This window comes from Taudactylus pleione, unplaced genomic scaffold (genome assembly GCF_031769625.1).
Source record: "Taudactylus pleione unplaced genomic scaffold, aTauple2 ptg000201l, whole genome shotgun sequence".
NCBI classification, from domain to species: Eukaryota; Metazoa; Chordata; class Amphibia; order Anura; family Myobatrachidae; genus Taudactylus; species Taudactylus pleione.
In genome coordinates, this window is record NW_028284603.1 from 28776845 (window position 1) to 28794337 (window position 17493).

The 17493-nt window shown below is 43.6% G+C and overlaps 1 protein-coding gene across 3 annotated transcripts in view; it reads left to right on the forward strand.

Annotated features, from left to right (window-relative positions):
• Positions 1-17493, forward strand: part of HHAT (hedgehog acyltransferase) — a 477149-nt gene that overhangs the window by 266723 nt on the left and 192933 nt on the right. For all 3 annotated transcript variants that reach the window (XM_088477541.1, XM_088477539.1, XM_088477540.1), the window contains exon 9: positions 15610-15645. In XM_088477541.1, coding sequence (XP_088333667.1) covers positions 15610-15645 — 36 coding nt within the window. The remainder of the gene's footprint in view (positions 1-15609; positions 15646-17493) is intronic.

Genomic DNA, 17493 nt, shown 5'->3' on the forward strand with positions numbered 1-17493 from the left:
GCTTGTAATTTTACTTCAGTATACCATAGTAACATCTGACAAAAAGGTCTAAGAACACTGAAGCGGCAAACTTTGTGAAAACTAATACTTGTGTCATTCTCTAAACTTGTGTAATTCATATGTGTCCCTGTTTAAAGCGATATTAGAACGTCCCTAGTTACAGCAGATATACTACTGAATTCTCAGCTTTTTGACCTGTGTCAGATCCCATTACAACACTGCCCTAAAGATGTGGAGGCAAAATTTGACTTTAATAACAAAGCTGCAGTGACTGGCTACTCTGGTTCATTGTTTTATATATTAGAACAATAAGTAATAAAATGTTTTTGCTAAAGATTCCTATATTCAGCAGACACAGCAGCAATGTGTTTAGAATTCTGGGTAGGCAGCTGCTGGTGTCAGGTTGTTTTGTCAGCTTCCATAACACTGGAGAGCAGACTCTATCAGCCTGGAGTAGGGGAAGCGCCAAAAACCCTCTGTGACAAATGAGCAGCTGTGAAAATGTTTTATCTGGATTAAAACACCTTGAAAAACATTGGTAATTTTATACATTTCCAAATGACAATCAGAATTTCCTGTCAACAGGTGTTTGAAAGAATGATTAATTATTATGAATTGTATTAGAACAAACGACTGTGCAAACATCTGGTAAACAGAGGACTCAGCAAAGAAAAATGCATGGAGCTCAAAGGCAAAACTCATCTCAGACCAGAATCAGTGGTGTGGTCACAGGTGTATCATGTTCTGTGCACTTTTGTAGTGTGTGCCAACAGCATCATGTCATTGTACTGACAATTCCTAGCGGTCTAGCAAAAATATAATAGTATTTCCAACCAAACTGCAACATGCTACTTGGGGTGACGTTACTAACTATAACTTTTTTAAAGCCGGGTACACACCTGAACAACGATGGGACCTAGTGACGCGATGTAATAATATATCACAATGTCATACACACAACACGACCCTTTGTCCGCCGACGCATTATATAGTATTCTTTATTCATGTAATAACCTAACGTCATCTGTGAAATCATCCCATTGGACGTGCAGAACATTCAGTGGGACAATGCAATGAATGAGGGGTGAAATTAATGGATCGGTACTATACGATGGTTGTGCAGACTGGTTGAAAGTACCAAGATTGCATGATATGTCATATGGTGTGTACCCAGCTTTACACATGCGGCTCTTTTTAATTATTTTCTTCCTGGATATATACGGCTACATCTCAAGGTCGCACTTGCTGTAGTCATCAGGCGTTGAAGTCAAGACTGCTCAGTGTACATCTCTGTACCTGAAGTACAGGTATACTTAGGTTTTTTTCAGTGCTACTGTCTAGCCAAGTCCTGATCATATTACCCACACAGCTTTTTTCTTGACCATGGGGCTGTAATTAGGGTGGTGCGACGATGTATTATGGCACAGGACACTGCAGGGCAGGGGGCGCTATTCGGCGGTGCCTATCAACTTTCTGTTTCCCAAGTGAAGTGCTTGAATGTGGTATAAATGCATGAATGTGGTGTCCAAATCCATTTTCTTGGAGTGTTCTTAAAGTATAGGTGTTCTATAAATATTACACATATGTAGGTTACACACACACACTTACAGTCAGGTGCATAAATATTGGGACATTGACAGAATTTTCAGATTTTGGCCTCTATTCACCACCACAATGGCTTTGAAATGAAACAAACAAGATGTGCTTTAACTGCAGGCTTTCAGATTTTATTTGAGGGTAATTACATCCAAATCAGGTGAACCGTGTAGGAATTACAACGGTTTCTGTATGTGCCTCCCACTTTTTAAGGGGCCAAAAATAATGGGACAAACTAAACAATCCTAAATCTAACTTTCACTTTTTAATACTTTGTTGCAAATCCTTTGCAGGCAATTACAGCCTGAAGTCTGGAACGCATAGACATCACCAGACGCTGGGTTTCATCCCTGGTGATGCTCTGCCAGGCCTCTACTGCAAATGTCTTCAGTTCCTGCGTGTTCTTGGAGCATTTTCCCTTCAGTTTTGTCTTCATCAAGAGGCCAAAATATGAAAATTCTGTCAATGTCCCAATATTTATGCACCCGACTGTATATGTGTGTGTCTTTGTGTGTGTTTCATGTGGGAAGAGGCAACATACAGAAACATGTGCTTTCTCTCGACGCCAGGGCCCAGGTAAGGGAGGATAAGGGGCCTCTGTCTGTTACATGTATACTGAGTCCCACAATTTCTGATGGCAGCACTGAACACAGCCACCAATTCCCGACCCAGGTGTTTCCAGGGAATCGGTATGAAATACCACCGGAAGCGCCTGGCCGACATCAGCAGAGTTCCCAGCAGTGGAAGCCTGACAGCGCTGGAAATCCCGATCGTGGATAGGTAAGTATTCTCTAACCTAACCCTCCTTAGGGGTGTCTAACCCTAACCTCCCCCCCAAGTGCCTAACCCTGATCCCCCCTCTAAGTGCCTAACCCTAACCCCCCCTTTGCCGCTGCCTAAACCTAAGTCCCCCAGGGGGGTGCCTAACCGTAAGTCCCCCCCGGGGGTGCATAACCCTAACCCTGCCTCCCCCTAGCCTAACCCTCCCGTGGGGGTGCCTTACCCTAAGTCCCCCCTGGGTGGCCTAAACCTAACCCTCCCCCTCCGCGGCTGTCCGCTCGCGGCGCCCGGCATCCCTTCGATCAGGATGCCGGGCACCGGTCTGCCAAGTCGGGGAAATGCCAGGCGTCTACATCTAGATGTCCGGCATTTCATCCCTCGCCGGGATATGATAGTCGGGAAGCCGGCTGCCGGTATTAAGGCAGCCGGCTTCCCGATTGTATACCGTTTCCAGCACACCTCAAGTACCTTTGCCGGTGAGTTCAGCTGTCAGAGCAGGATACATACACGGACCACTCCGCCACTGATATTTGCTGCATATACATATACATTACAAGCAGCAATCTTTATATATCTTCAGTCTGTGATCTACACTGCCGGCTCCAGGCTTGTGCAAAGCTGTTCTGATGGACAAATCCTCCTGCAGGTGCAGCTAAACCAGCGCTTTCCTACATCCAGGGCCGTAGCTAGGGTGGTGCGGCCGGTGCAACCGCACATAGCGCAACCCCCCTGAGGGCGGACCAGCCGCCCACCACAAATAGAAATGACAGCAGCCTTCCCCCTGCACATTACTCCGCCTCCTCACATCTAATGGGAAGGGAGCCACAGTTTATACTTGTCGCCGGGCGCAAGACAATTGCGGACCGGCGGACACTCAAAAACAAGTGGTGGCCTTTTAAATTTGGTATCGGCCGCTAGCCAATCACGGCTTGCGGGTCGGCAGCCAATCAGAAGCAGCCACGCGGCTGCTTCTGATTGGCTGCCAGTCCGCACCGCGATTGGTTCACGTCTGGTGCAAAGTTTAAACTGCCGACGCGGACGCATCTATCTTCATGCCCCAGCGATGGGACCCAATCCTCCGTCACAGAGCCGATCAAATCCCTGCTGCAGAGATCCCACTGCCAGCAGAACGGGGAGGAGAAGAAGCAGGTGGTTACAGCCTGCGCCGATAGAAGATGGGCCACTGCTTGTGCTCAGCTGCCCATGCAGAGCCCACTGCCAGCCAGGGGGACAGGAAAGAGGAGAAGCAGCAGACAACATGGACTGAGAGGTACTGGGGCAAGGTAGTGTGAGCACTGTGAGGTGTATTGGGTGAGAGGGAAGAAGGTAATGTCAGCTGCAGGGGGTGTTAGAGGGAAGTAGGCAGTGAGGTGCAGGGGAGGGGGTGGGAGAGGGTAGCAGAGGCTAATCCTCATGAGAAGGCATCCAAGAAGAAAAAGAGTGGATGGTGTGTTTGCTAGTAATTTTTTTTCTAGGTAGTCAGTTGGGGTAGGGGTGAGGGGGAGGGGGGGCGCCAATGCTCTCTCTCGCACAGGGCACCAAAATGTCTAGCTACGGCTCTGCCTACATCTAGAGCTGGTAAGTTAAGGTGCCTACACACTAGACGATCATTCAAAAGGCGATCGTGTGCATGCCCTATATTTTCCTATACGCGCTCCTGTGGGGCCGTCAGTCACATTTTCAGGTTGGCCTGCATGTAGTTCCAACCCGACTATGCAGCTGACGACCACATGCAGCAGGATGTGGCAAGGGCCGACATATTGGGTCATCTAGTGTTTGCGGGCTTCCTGATATGTCGGCCCGTCAGTGGCGGGGTTGCAGGTCACAATGCTGGGTACACACATCGTCTAGTGCGTAACCAGCATTATACTTCAGAATTACTGTGTATAATAACTGCAGCCATTGGATTCACACTGTATTTGACAGTGACACCTGGATAACAGTGGTTCAAGGGGTTTGGTACCCTTTCAACATCGTATGGGCCAAATCAGATTTGTCATGCCCCTTTATCATGAGGCCAGCCCCTTTTTCGGGGGCATGTCTTATGTCCCTGGATGAGAAGAGAGGGACAAGGACCAGCGTCTGATAGTGTAGTAGTTTCTTAAACAGCAAGACCTCATATTGTGTACTATATATGCATACCGTATATACACTTGTACATTAAGCATATCACAACAATCTTTAGATCACAGTCATAGGGTTCCACACGGGAGATAACCTTCAGCTTCTATCCTTCTTCTCCAACACAACCAGGAAACCACCGAACGGACTATAGCAACCTTCCAATTTCTCACTAGGAGAATCGCGATTACAAATACTTGGAAGAGGCCGAGGGAATGATGTCCCTATTTGAAAAATAAGGGGAGGGGGGGAGCACCAATGCTCTTTCTGGCCCAGGAAAACAAAAAGTCTAGTTACAGCTCTGCTTGACATTTCTAGTTTCTGGATTTATTTCCTGATACTATATAAAATGTATACAGTATGCTTATGTATATTCCATGTGAATGAGCAAGCTAAATGGTGGGACTCTCTGCTCATTCCATGGGTTCAATAGGAAATTGACTCCCTATAAGGTGATGTTTTTAGTAATTTTGCAATTATAACTACTATGGAGCTGATGTCGAGTGTAAATGCAAGTCTATTTGCAGAATGTATCATAAGAGTGTTTTGCACTGTGTATTCCCTGGAACTAAGTGTATGTAGCTACAGGTGATGTAGGTGTACCAAAGTCAGTGGCATCCCCACTTGTTACTGAAGGATCATAACTGGTCTATAACTGGGCATTGTCATGTAGGCTATGTACAGAGACGGCATGTTGATGAAACTGCAGGCCAAGCAGAGTTGTACATACCCGTAATACGCCTGTTTTCATAGTGCTGGTGCAAGTTGGTATTGATAATGGCTATGAAGCACACTGTATGGATATGGTCAGTTCTGACGCAGAGATGTGTAAAACTCATCATAGAAGTGAATAATCCTATTCTGTGCAGGCAATGTGGGAACAATTATGGACAGCTTGTATTGAAGTCTGCGTCGGCCTCTATCTGTTGCCTATGCATCTAGCTGCAGTATGTGAGCATAATTGAATTATATTTTGGTTCCATGTGCGGTACCGCGATGCTCATTCTCCCCCACCATCTGTTCATTTTGGAAACGAGTGTCTCACATGCCGCTCAGCCCAGATGCTCGGCTACAAATGTTCATTCTTGTTCTTTTGCTGAAGTCACATCCATCACATTAAACTCTTCAGTTTACATGTGAAATATTAATGAGCAGTACCTCGATGAAAGCCGTCTTAGCATATTTAAAAAAAACTAAATAAAATGCGGCTCTTCATAAGCACAGTACAAGAGGAAAAGGGCAATATTGTATAGTATTTGTTGTTTTATAGTACAGCAGGTCATGTTACATCATATAACCATAAAGTCAGAGAAGTCAAACCTGTTTAATTGATCATTATTAATTTAATGAGATATGGAACTTGGAAATTATTACTGTGATTGATTATAGCATTGGTTGATTTTGGTATCAAAGTAACCTATCATAACACAAAATAATAAGTTATAAACTCGTTAGACAAAAAAATGTCAAATGCAATTGTGAATCCCTTGTAATCTGCAAACTACTTTGTGAAGTAAATATGGAAAGTATAAATTGAAGGGCTCGCCATTGTTAGCTGCAAGCCTGTCAGTCTGATTTTTTTTTTAGCCAATTCAATGCTTATGGGCATATATATCTGCTCTCCCAGAAGGTACAGAAGGCTCGCGATTCTTCAGGTAGTCCCCACGCACCCCCAGAAGAGTGGGTGGAGCTCCCATATCCTAGTGAAGTGGATAAGAAGGGGAGATAATACCAGGAATCACGTGTCCATAGGGAGGGTGTGGGCCTATATGACGTGATATGTATAAGTTAGCCCCTTATCACAGAACCGCGATTTGCAGGATATTTTGCCACGACGGCAGGAGTCAGGTCCCGTCCCCGAAGTGGTCAGTTGCATCTGCTCTCCAGGCTGCTCCAGGAGAGGAGAAACCAAAAGCAGGTAAGTACAGTATGTCTATGGGGCTGATTCTGAGTTGGTGGCAAAGCCAAAAAAGCAAGTATCTTTGCACCTGGGCAAAACCATGTTGTTCTGCGGGTGGAGCAGATATAAAATGTGCAGAGAGATTTAGATTTGAGAGTGGTGTGTCCAAACTCAAATGTAATTTGCAGGGTACTTATAAAACTGTCCAGAATTTGTGGACTACATACAACAGCAGCCAGTATTTACCATGCATTCAAAAATAATAAAACGAATTTACACCCCTTGCATTGCAACATGGATTGTTCCAGACACATAGCTACTTGTTTTTGTTGCTTTGCCCACATCTCAGAATCCCTATAGATTGTAAGCTTGCAAGCAGGGCCCTCTTACCTCTATGTCTGTCTGTTATTACCCTGTTTTGTTCTATAAATGTTTCCAATTGTAAAGCGCAACGGAATATGCTGCGCTATATAAGCAACTGTTAATAATAATCTCAGAATCGGCCCCTTTATGACAAGACCAAATTTAACATCTGACACTAGAATAAATATATATTTAGTTTGTGGGGCAAAATTATATAATATGAAAAGTTACTTACACTGATGGTGCTTTGACTCTTACAATCCTGATGAAGCCCCCAGGTCGAAACGTGCTGTACATCAAGCCTGGAAGATCCGTTACTACACTACGAGGGCCCATTTATTAATGATCGCATTTTGCAATGCGATCAGGCCATGCAGTACCGCCCATGATCGCATTGCAAAATGCGATCATAGCGGCTGAATGTATGATCCGGCACATGCAGGGTGATGGGCTTCCTGTGATGTGGCCGGAGGCTGCTGCTCAGGCGCAGTCCCGCGGACTGCACATGAGCGGCGCCCATTGCCGGCAGAGGGATCTGGGAGATCCCTCTGCCGGCTGACATGCGGTAAGTCCCCATAGACTACAGCGTCTAATGCTATCTTCAGATGGCGTTAGCTGCTGGGGCCAATGTCATACATTTGGTAGCATTGCATCCCCCATACAAACCTATGGGGGAGACGGCTGCCAGCGGCAATGGAGGGATTGCAGCAGGTATCGGAGATACCTGCTGCGGTCCCACCTTCATACATCTGGGTGATACTTAGGGCCAAATGTAATAGGTACGGTAGTCTGTTTTGGTAAATTGCGAGTTTGGTGCTAAACTCGCAATTTTTCACAACTCTCCAATGTAATAGGGTGTCTGTTCACTAAAACTCGCATTTTTCAGAGTTACTAAAACTCTCCATTCTCAAACTCGCATCCAGATGTTTTCACATTGAAAACAATCAACTCGCCCAATGTAATAGAGTGTCTGTTTCAGACTCGCAAAAAAAAGTTTACCAAAAGTCCCCAAATAATAGACCTGCTTCAGGCTAGCGAGTACATCCTGAGCAGGTCAGATTAACACAGAAATATGCACATATCCATGAGATATGTACATGTTTCTGTGTGTACTTATGTTAAATGTTTTTAAATTTAAAAAAAAACGTGCACCCCTTCCCCAAAAGCATAACCAGCCCCGAGCTTTATAAAGCCTGTTCTGGTTCTAAAAATACAGGGGCCAAAATGCGTAGGGGGCCCCTGTATATTAAGAACCAGCACAGGGCTTTGTTGAGCTGGTTCTGGAAAATCAGGGGACAAAACGAGTAGGGGTCCCCTGAAAATTCCAGAACCAGCACCGAACTCTTTCTAGTGGGAGGATAATGCCACAGCCAGGGAAAACCTTTCACCGGTTTCCCCGGCCAAAGCATTACCCCTGTATGTTTGTTTATTTACGTATTTCTTTAGTTGTGGAACTACAAGTGCCAGCGGGCCCGTAATGCCCCGCATGCTGGTATTTGTGGTTCTCCAAACACCAGCATGCAGGGGAGGCTTGCTGGTACTTGTGGTTCTACAAATAAAGACAATATTGAAAACTTAATTTTACACTTTACACTATCAACCCGGCACCCACCGCCCTAGGGTGCCGGGGATAGCCCCGGGCTATCAGTCTAGGCCTGGGGTGCCCTGGAGAGGGGTACCCCTTTATTGGGGGGGTACCCAACTCCCCAGGGATCCCCGGCCTGGACTGACTAGCGGTCAGGGGTAATGCTTTGGCCGGGGAAACCGGTGAAAGGTTTTCCCTGGCTGTGCCATTATCCCCCCGCTAGACAGAGTTCGGTGCTGGTTCTGGAATTTTCAGGGGACCCCTACTCGTTTTGTCCCCTGATTTTCCAGAACCAGGACCAGCTCAACAAAGCCCTGTGCTCTTAATATACAGGGGCCCCCTATGCATTTTGGCCCCTGTATTTTTAGAACCAGAAGAGCTTTATAAAGCCCGGGACTGGTTATGTTTTTGGGGAGGGGGTGCACGTTTTTTTTTTTTAACACACACACAGAAGCCATCACGGATCTCACTGATCTGTGATGGCTTCTCTAAAACTCGCACCTTTTAATGCTACTCGCATTAAAAGGTATCAGTTTACATAGTCCTAAACTCGCCTGCACTTGCAAATGCAGTAGCCTCGAGCTGAAAAGTTCGCAGGCTATTGAATTTGCGGGTTTCAGTACAAACTTGCACTTTCTAAAAGTGCGAGTTTGTACTGTTACTAAAACAGACTACCTATTACATTTGGCCCTTAGTATTTGAGGTAAACCTCCGAAAACAGGTGTTTTCGGGGAATTTACCTCAAATTGCCAGCAGACCCTAAGTGCACCACTATAATCCTAAGGAGGACACAAGAACCACACAGGAGAGGAGCTGCCTTAAAGTACAGCACAACCCTACCGCTCATTCCCGGTTCCAGCCAGCTGAAACTCAGGGTGGCCACAATTTTCATTTCTAAGACTGTGCCTCATAGAACTGCTCCCATTAGGAATAACATCCATCCACAGGCTCAGACCAGCTATCGGTTAGCTTGCACTGCCTTTTCTCTGTCTGGAAGGGGGGAGTACAACGCTACAAGCATGTCTCCTTTCCATAGCCTATACCCTGTGCAGACGAGAGGCTTTTAATATAAATTGTACTAGGTGCCACTCCTACACTGGGCACCTATTCTGTTACACACCTTTTTTGCATGTTGTCTTGTAGTTTGTTCTGTCCTGACTGTATACCGGTATTAGATTCCCTCTTAATGATTTTTAATGATTTTTATTGTCTTACTTACCGTTGACACTTGCAGTCCATTTTGCAATTTAATACAAATAAACATCTTTTTTTATTCAATATTCCAGTGTCAGAGTGTAATTTCAGAGGTGATTTACAGGGCATACGCTGTGGTTTGTTGATGTTTATGACTCCTTAAGCCCTTAATGACCCTCCTTGATTAGCGCAGCCTCCAATACCTGTTGTTCATATAAGTGTAGATGTGATTGAAGTGTAAGATTCTGCTTCGCCAATACTTGCGTGCACATGGCTGGCGACCATATGCAGTGTGAAAACAGGTAAAGTTAGCTTCGCAAGCTGTTGTAGGTTTAATTTTGCTTCTGGCCAACTATAACTACAAGGCTTAATTAAGATATTCTCTTAAAGGGGGAGATGTATGAAGCCTTGTAGAGAGCTAAAGTACCAACCAATCTGCTTCTAACTCATTTTACAGGCTGTGCTAAAAAAAATTACAGGAGCTGAATGGTTGGTACATTATCTCTCTCTCCAAGATTTGATAAATCTCCCCCAAAGACTTTATACAGAGATAAAACATATATATATATATTTTTTTTACTTTTTATTAAACAGTAAAAGTAATTATACAAAGTACAATCCAAGAATTGAATATAATAAAATTATCAGATATACAACTGGTCTGTTTCTTGGGACCAACAATACACAAAATTACTGTTAATAATTTTTCTAATTATTTTTTAAACTAGAACAAACATAAATTTAAATTGTTTCAGAGATAAAACATATTTGAAATATTCTGTAAATCTCTTCCCAATTAAAATGAGGAGTACAGTATGCGTGAGGGTTGTTTATATTCAATATTATGACATGGTGCTGACAAGCTGATATTCTACAATTTAGAGAACAGCTGAGGCACAACTTATAGTCCTCTATTTGGACATTCAGTGCAGAGATCTAGTAGAAGCACTTTGGTTTGCATGGCAAGAAGGCGGCATTTGCAGAGAATTAGGTTTGCACCAAGGCTGTACGTTTTCTGAACACTTTTTTAATAAAAAAATATTTTGCATAGCAAAATTCATCTGAGGTAAATGAATGGAGAGGGTGCACTGTTATGGGTGTTACTTGCGGAGGGCGCATAGTCAAAAAACACTTAAGGGTATATTTACTAAAGTGCAGATTTTTAGAAGTGGAGATGTTGCCCATAGCAACCAATCAGATTCTAGCTATTATCTTCTAGAAGGTGCTAGATAAATGATAAGTAGAATCTTATTGGTTGCTATGGGCAACATCTCCACTTCTAAAAACCTGCACATTAGTAAATATACGCCTTACTGTATATTTTGCTCATGTTAGAGCTAGTGGAGATCATTTATTACTGATCATTTATTGCATTTTACTCCTTTCAGCTATAAGTTTCATTTAATGAAAGGCTTGGTTCTAATAATGGAATTTCATGCGACATTACTCCTCTGCATAGCGTGCCTTCCCCTGCATTTCTGTAACTGTGCAATCCAAAGCCATTTGTGCAGGCCTTCCTCTAGCCCTTCTTAATGTGGTTCATGGTTATATTATTATCTACCTCTATCGCTCACATAAATACGTATGCAGGGAAATTATTAGTATATAATGCAATATGTATAATTAACTACCTGCTGATAAATACAGTAAATTCCCATTTAGGAATCTTACCAAGGAGAGTTTCTCCTTGGTAAGATTTGTGTATTGTTGATGAGTGGACGTTACCCCACATACATATCTCCCTCTTTAACTGACTTATGTTCATTGTTTTTTTGTTTTTTTTGATACGCTTTCTTCTTTCAATCACTTTGTTACGGAGTAATTGTACTTTGAGCCTAAGAGAGTCAGTTCTGTTTTAATATAACAACAGCACTGTTCCATCTCCAATTATATGCTTCAGTAATAAAATAAATTGTATCTTGGTTTTATTTAGTATCAATATTATAATGTTAACCATCTGTGCTAGATATTGTACATTTCATTAGACTTTTAAATGATATCATTGTAACTAATCTTTTTGTTATATTTGTGTACAATCAAAATATCCAGAAAAGGCTTTCATTTGCTTCAATTACGGGGTCACCCGGCCAAAGCATTCGCACCCCACGCTAGTCAGCACAGGCTGGGGATCCCTGTGGCTGTAGGAACGGGATGCAGTCAGGAAGCCGACAGTCGATATGCCGACCGGGGTCTAATGATAGGCATCGGATTTTGATGCCTATCATTATCCCTACACCGGGAGCTCAACGCCCGGTATACCGAACGAAGGTAAGCCGGGCAGCGTCCGCGGACAGCCGCAGGGGGGAAATGTAGGTTAGGGCCCCCGGGGGTGACTTAGGGTTAGGCACCCCCCCCGGGAGGGTTAGGTTAGGCATTGGGAATTCATACCGATCCAGTAGGGACCCCACAATAAAGGGGCTTCCCCTCTCTAGGGCACCCCAGCCCTGAGCTGATAGCCCAAAGCTATCCCTGGGCGGTGGGTGCCAGGTTGATTCAGGGGCAGAACTATGGGAGACAATGGAGGCGCCTGCCGCCGGGCCCCAGCTCTAAAGGGGGCACCTCCATTGTCCAAAACATATTCACCCCACTTAGGGCTGTAAATATGTACCCAGAGTGTACCATCATGGCCCTTCACAGCACCTAATAAGCCACCATACACTAGTGGAGAACTCCATGTCAGACCATCAGCTGCTGTCTTAGTCTATCTATAGCCTGTCTGCATGAGAATTGCTACATTACAGTGTCAGCGGCTGTGACGGGGGGGCACCAAATTATAACTTGCCTCCGGGCGTCTGGGATGAACTTATGCCACTGGGTTGATTGTGTAAAAAATAGAATAAATAATATTGTCCTTTACAGGAAAACTAGAGGTCCCAGCAAGCCTCCCCTGCATGCTGGTACTTGGAGAACTACAAGTACCAGCATGCAGGGCCTTAAGGGCCTGCTGGTACCTTTAGTTCACCTGCAAAATAAATATTAAAAATAATGACAGAAGACACACACCGAAGGTTTTAATCTATTATTACACATCCACTCACTTAACTTGTCCCTAGCGCCGTTATGTCCCCTTGGCCAGTAGAATCCAGATCAGGTCTTCTTCGGTCCATGTAGGCATCCACATTCTTCCCAGCTGACATAGTACCATCCTCTAAGGACGTTACTTCGCGAATGACGCAACAGCCTCTGCATTTCCAATAGAAATTTATTGGCTGAACGTTCATTGGCTGATAGAGACGAGCCTCTGCCTCTCAGCCAATGAGCAGTTCCCACGATTGACTTCAATGGTGGAAACCGCTAGATTACTACACTGCATTCACACCACTGAAGTCAATGATGGGAACCGCTCATAGGCAGAGAGCCGGAGGCTCACCTCTTGTGTAACGCATGCTCCATAGGGGTTTTCAGAACTTTTAGCACATGCACAGTTGCAAATAATCGCTCAACTATGTGAACATCATCATCGCATGTGGCTCAGAATCAGGCCCGATATGTGTTATACACTGGTAATAGGAGACCCAGTATAGCACTGTATACTGCCAAGTCATTAAAGCAAGTGATAGATATCAGTTAGTGAGATGTGGCTAACATCAGTTACCATTATGTCACAAGGAGATGATCCCTAATGGGCACAATTCCATTCTTCGCCACTACAAGTGGATAGGAATGACGCTGCATATATGCAGTGTGTGACCACAAGGTACATGTCGTTAGGACTTAGCAACTCCCCATACTATTGTCAGTGTAAGATGGACTGTTTTCCTTCATTGAAAAATACTGGTTACAGTTTGCATTAGGAACTAGGAAGAATTAAAAATGAGAATCCCAGAACATAACAAACCTATACATTGTCAGCTTATGGTGTTGTCTGGAGACATTATAATTGCGATAAAACAATTCTACTACTCTTACATAATGCATCGCTGACTGGGAATTTGGAGATGTTATTGAATCGCTGGAAAGCAATTTTCAATAGACTTTTATACAGTAGTCACTGAAAACCAGATATGTATCAGGGTTAGGACGGCATGGCACTGATAACAAGATTACTAATTTCCCCGGTTGAAATATTTATTTAGCAGGCTTTTGCAAATGAAAGGACAATCTCTCAATGATGTGCACAGTGTGGAAAATCAATTGGCTTGGATTCTCCTGGAATATAATATCCACTGACAGATGACTCTCACTGCTCTTACTATGAGGAGTGATGTAGAAAGCACAATATAGAGGACAATATTATAATATATGTTATGTTGGTAGTATAATGCTGTATCTGAAAGAAGAACTGCTTAATGAAAATGTGAAGCTTATAGAAATGATGTTTTATCACTTTCTTAGGAGATGAATAATGAGAAATAAGAACAAATGAGGCTAGATGTGATGGCATAGGGCAGACAAGTGAGAGAACGTCATGCCCACATCCTATTTCACCCTCCACCAGCCTCTCACTGTAATACCATACTGCAGATCATTGGCAGGCTGTTTATATCTGTTATATAGTCACAGCTCCCGGAAGGTTTGCTTCCAGCAGAGACTGATCTTTGATCGGTTAGAGTAAAATGTATTGGAAATACATTTTTCCAGGGTAGAGTTTGTATGTTCTCTCCATGTTTGCTTGGGCTTCCTGTAGATGCTTTTATTTTTCCCACAATTCAAAAAACCTACTATCAGGACGTAATAGACCCTTATGTGTATGTGCGTTTGCGTAGTACAGATTTTAGGCTGTAAAACTTCAGTGGAGCAGGGACTGCTTTGAATTCTTTGTAAAGTGCAGTGTATTATGTTGGTACTATATTAAAAAAATGGTCAATAATAAAAGCCAAGTGGTAATGAAAGCATCATGACATGTGACTTCTCATGCGCAACACTTATTATTGCTCCCCGCACATCGCTTCTCAGAATGTCACTTCTCATCCTCGCTCGTCGCGCGTCACTTTTTATATTCACTCATCACACGTCAATTCTTTTACTGCTCATACCGCTTCCCTTGCTCACTCATCACGCGTTATTCATCACATTACTTCTCATATTCATCGTACTTGTTTGACCTCGACAAATGATGATTTCCATGTTCATTGTGATATTTGATCAGCTAATTTCCTAATAAGGACTCTGTACCCCAATTGTAAGGCTCATTTACTAAAACCTTGGTGCTGTTTAGTGACGTATTCTTTTTAACGATATGGATGATTTTGTGAGTCAATATGACTGCAATTGCAGGGTACAAACGTTTTCACCTGCCTTTTGAAATGTATGTGAGGTTCCCTGCTAGGCAGAGGTGGTGGTGATTGGGTCTTGTTCTACTTTCGATGTGGTGTATTTTGTGCCATCCATTTGCACTATTGTGGAGAAAAAATAAATGTTTAATCATCCAATGTAATTAAAACATATTAAGTAATTGAGATCTGATACCCCAAACCAAGAAATAAAAAATAAAAGTTGAAATGAAAACAGGGCTTGCCCTACAGTGTTATACCCCTTTCAGACATAAAACCCCGGCTTTAACCTGCCTCGGACAATTGACACTGAACACGAGTTGAAGCCGGGGATTCAGTACTTAACCACTATCACACCTGGGTGATGGTCTCGGGCTATTCCCAGGTCGTCACCATTCACACCGGACCCAAGTCTTCCAGTCATCCAGGTCTTCTGTCTAACAGTGGGCGTTTGGAGATAATGTCATCTCCAAGTGCTACTGTGCCCGCCAATAAAGTCTTTTTAGGCATTACCTGGGTCATGAAGACCCAGAATATGCCTTTCAGACGTAAGCTGGTGCAATAACCTTAGTTGGAAGACCCGGGAATAACCTGGTCAATTGCAGGTTCGCGGACCCAGGTAGTTTCTCTCCAGACATAGCCAAGACCTGGGCCTATAACGCGTGCACAGGAAAAAACATGGAGTTTTGGCGTATGTCTGAAAGGGGTATAAGTTAGATGGGCTTTGAGGTGACGTTTCCTCTGTTGTCTAGTGATCTTTGTATCTTGTTGACTTTTTAAATTTCATTTAAAATATGTCGTTTTGTTCTGCCTTCTCTTCTTTACAATGCTTATTTTTCTTATTTTTTTATTTTCAGGAGTTTTGATGTTGGCCTCCATCGTTTTCTTGTAAGGTAAGCAAAAACTAAAAGAACAAACTAGGCATAAGAGCTAAGTGTTTGTGCTCCAGTCCATTTACCCACTAATGTCATTTTATTTCTGTGCTGCTGGAGGCATCTGAAACTTCGAGCATGTCCTCAGATAAGTGTAAAATAGACATGAGGCTGCCAGTATCTACTGGCTGTACCGATGTGGTTGCTGGGCAATATGATTGTAGTTTTAGGCTTATAATCATGCAATTTGATGTTCCAATACTGTTCAACAAGTTTCAAGCGTTACTGTGGGTCTGATACAGAGGTAGACAGAAATCCAGCCGTGACTGTGATTCCGTATGCAGCTGTTCTGCAAAATTATGCTAATGTCGCAGCTGCTAGGTTTTTTACAGAGGCGCCCAACGTCTGCGTCTCTAATCTGCCGCTTGCGTACAAAGATGCATCATCGGTCCTCTGAGCAACGGCAGTCAGTCACTGAAGACCCTGCAACTCTGTACATAGACACAGTAACAGGCTGAGGCACGCACCCAAAACCGTCGCAAAATACTGCGTTTGATTCGCCACCCCCCTGTTACTTCCCACAAATGGTCACCGACAATCACTGCCTCCAAGTCCTCAATGCGACCTCCGTCGGTAATCAAACTTGAGCATGTGCAGTGCGACTCATACACAGTACACAAATATCTCTGAATCAGGCCATGTGAGACTAGGCAGTATGTTTTTGTAAAGTTACTTAATGTGAGTTATATTTACATAAGTTTCTTTACTTGTATAAGTATAGATTTTCTATCACCATTATATACTTGAAGTTCAGTTCCTCAACAATACCAGCCGGTAGCAGTAAGAAGCGACACCGCTTAGCTGTCCAGTAATGTGTCCCTTCTGTGCATGCATTTGTGGAGATATGTATGAGCTGCAGTGTGAAAGTTTTACTGCTACTTGAATAGATTGGATTACCATTCTTCCATAGCTCTCCCCCTACCACGGATAGGCTGTGCTCCAGGCCTTCAGTCAATTGCCCATGAAATACTTTGATGCATCAGATGCCATCTTTACTTAAACTGTGCCCAGTTCTGATCTTGGGCCTCGCATCCTGTCAGTTGGTGAGGCACGATGGTACAAATTAAATCACGTCGCTACAATCCCCTGCAGTTACCACTTGTTACCTCTCCTCTGGGATGGCTAAAAAGTCAGCAAGTATGTTATTTGTCACTGTGTAATGTGACACAATATTGTTGGTTCTACAGTCAGTGTGGAAGACTAGGGGCCTCCACTCCATCATCATCATCAATGTTTGGCGATCTGTCATGGAATCTGGGAAATTTTGTGTGTGAAAAATCCCCAATCTGATCATTCTGTCCAGTTTCAGGTTGGGATTGGGGAATCGAGATCTTTCTTTCAATATTCCCGAATCTCCAACCCCGCCGTCAGCAAAACGGAGAATTGCCCCAATCCATCATAGATGTATGGGGGCTTTAACTCACCTCTTGCGATCAATTGTCACTCTCAAATTTGTCCTAAATGCAAAATTATTTACATAGTTTTCAGTGCATTTGTCCTCCAGAGAAATGTCTGTCACTTATATAACTCAGTAGCAGACACGTACTGTAAGCTCTAAGTTAATTCATCTGAAACCAATGTTCTGGAAAAACTTTTTTTGGGAACTGTCCCTCAGAAGGGAACAAATTTGGATTTCTAATATGTATTACTTTATTATTTACAATTATTATCAGCATCTGTATAAGGACACAGGGAGGTACTTTACCAATAGAGCCAGATTTCTCAATACTAGACCTTTGTGTATGCCGTGTATATTTATAATCAGGGAGGGGTGGGTGACACAGAGCCATCATCGCGTACTCATCAGTA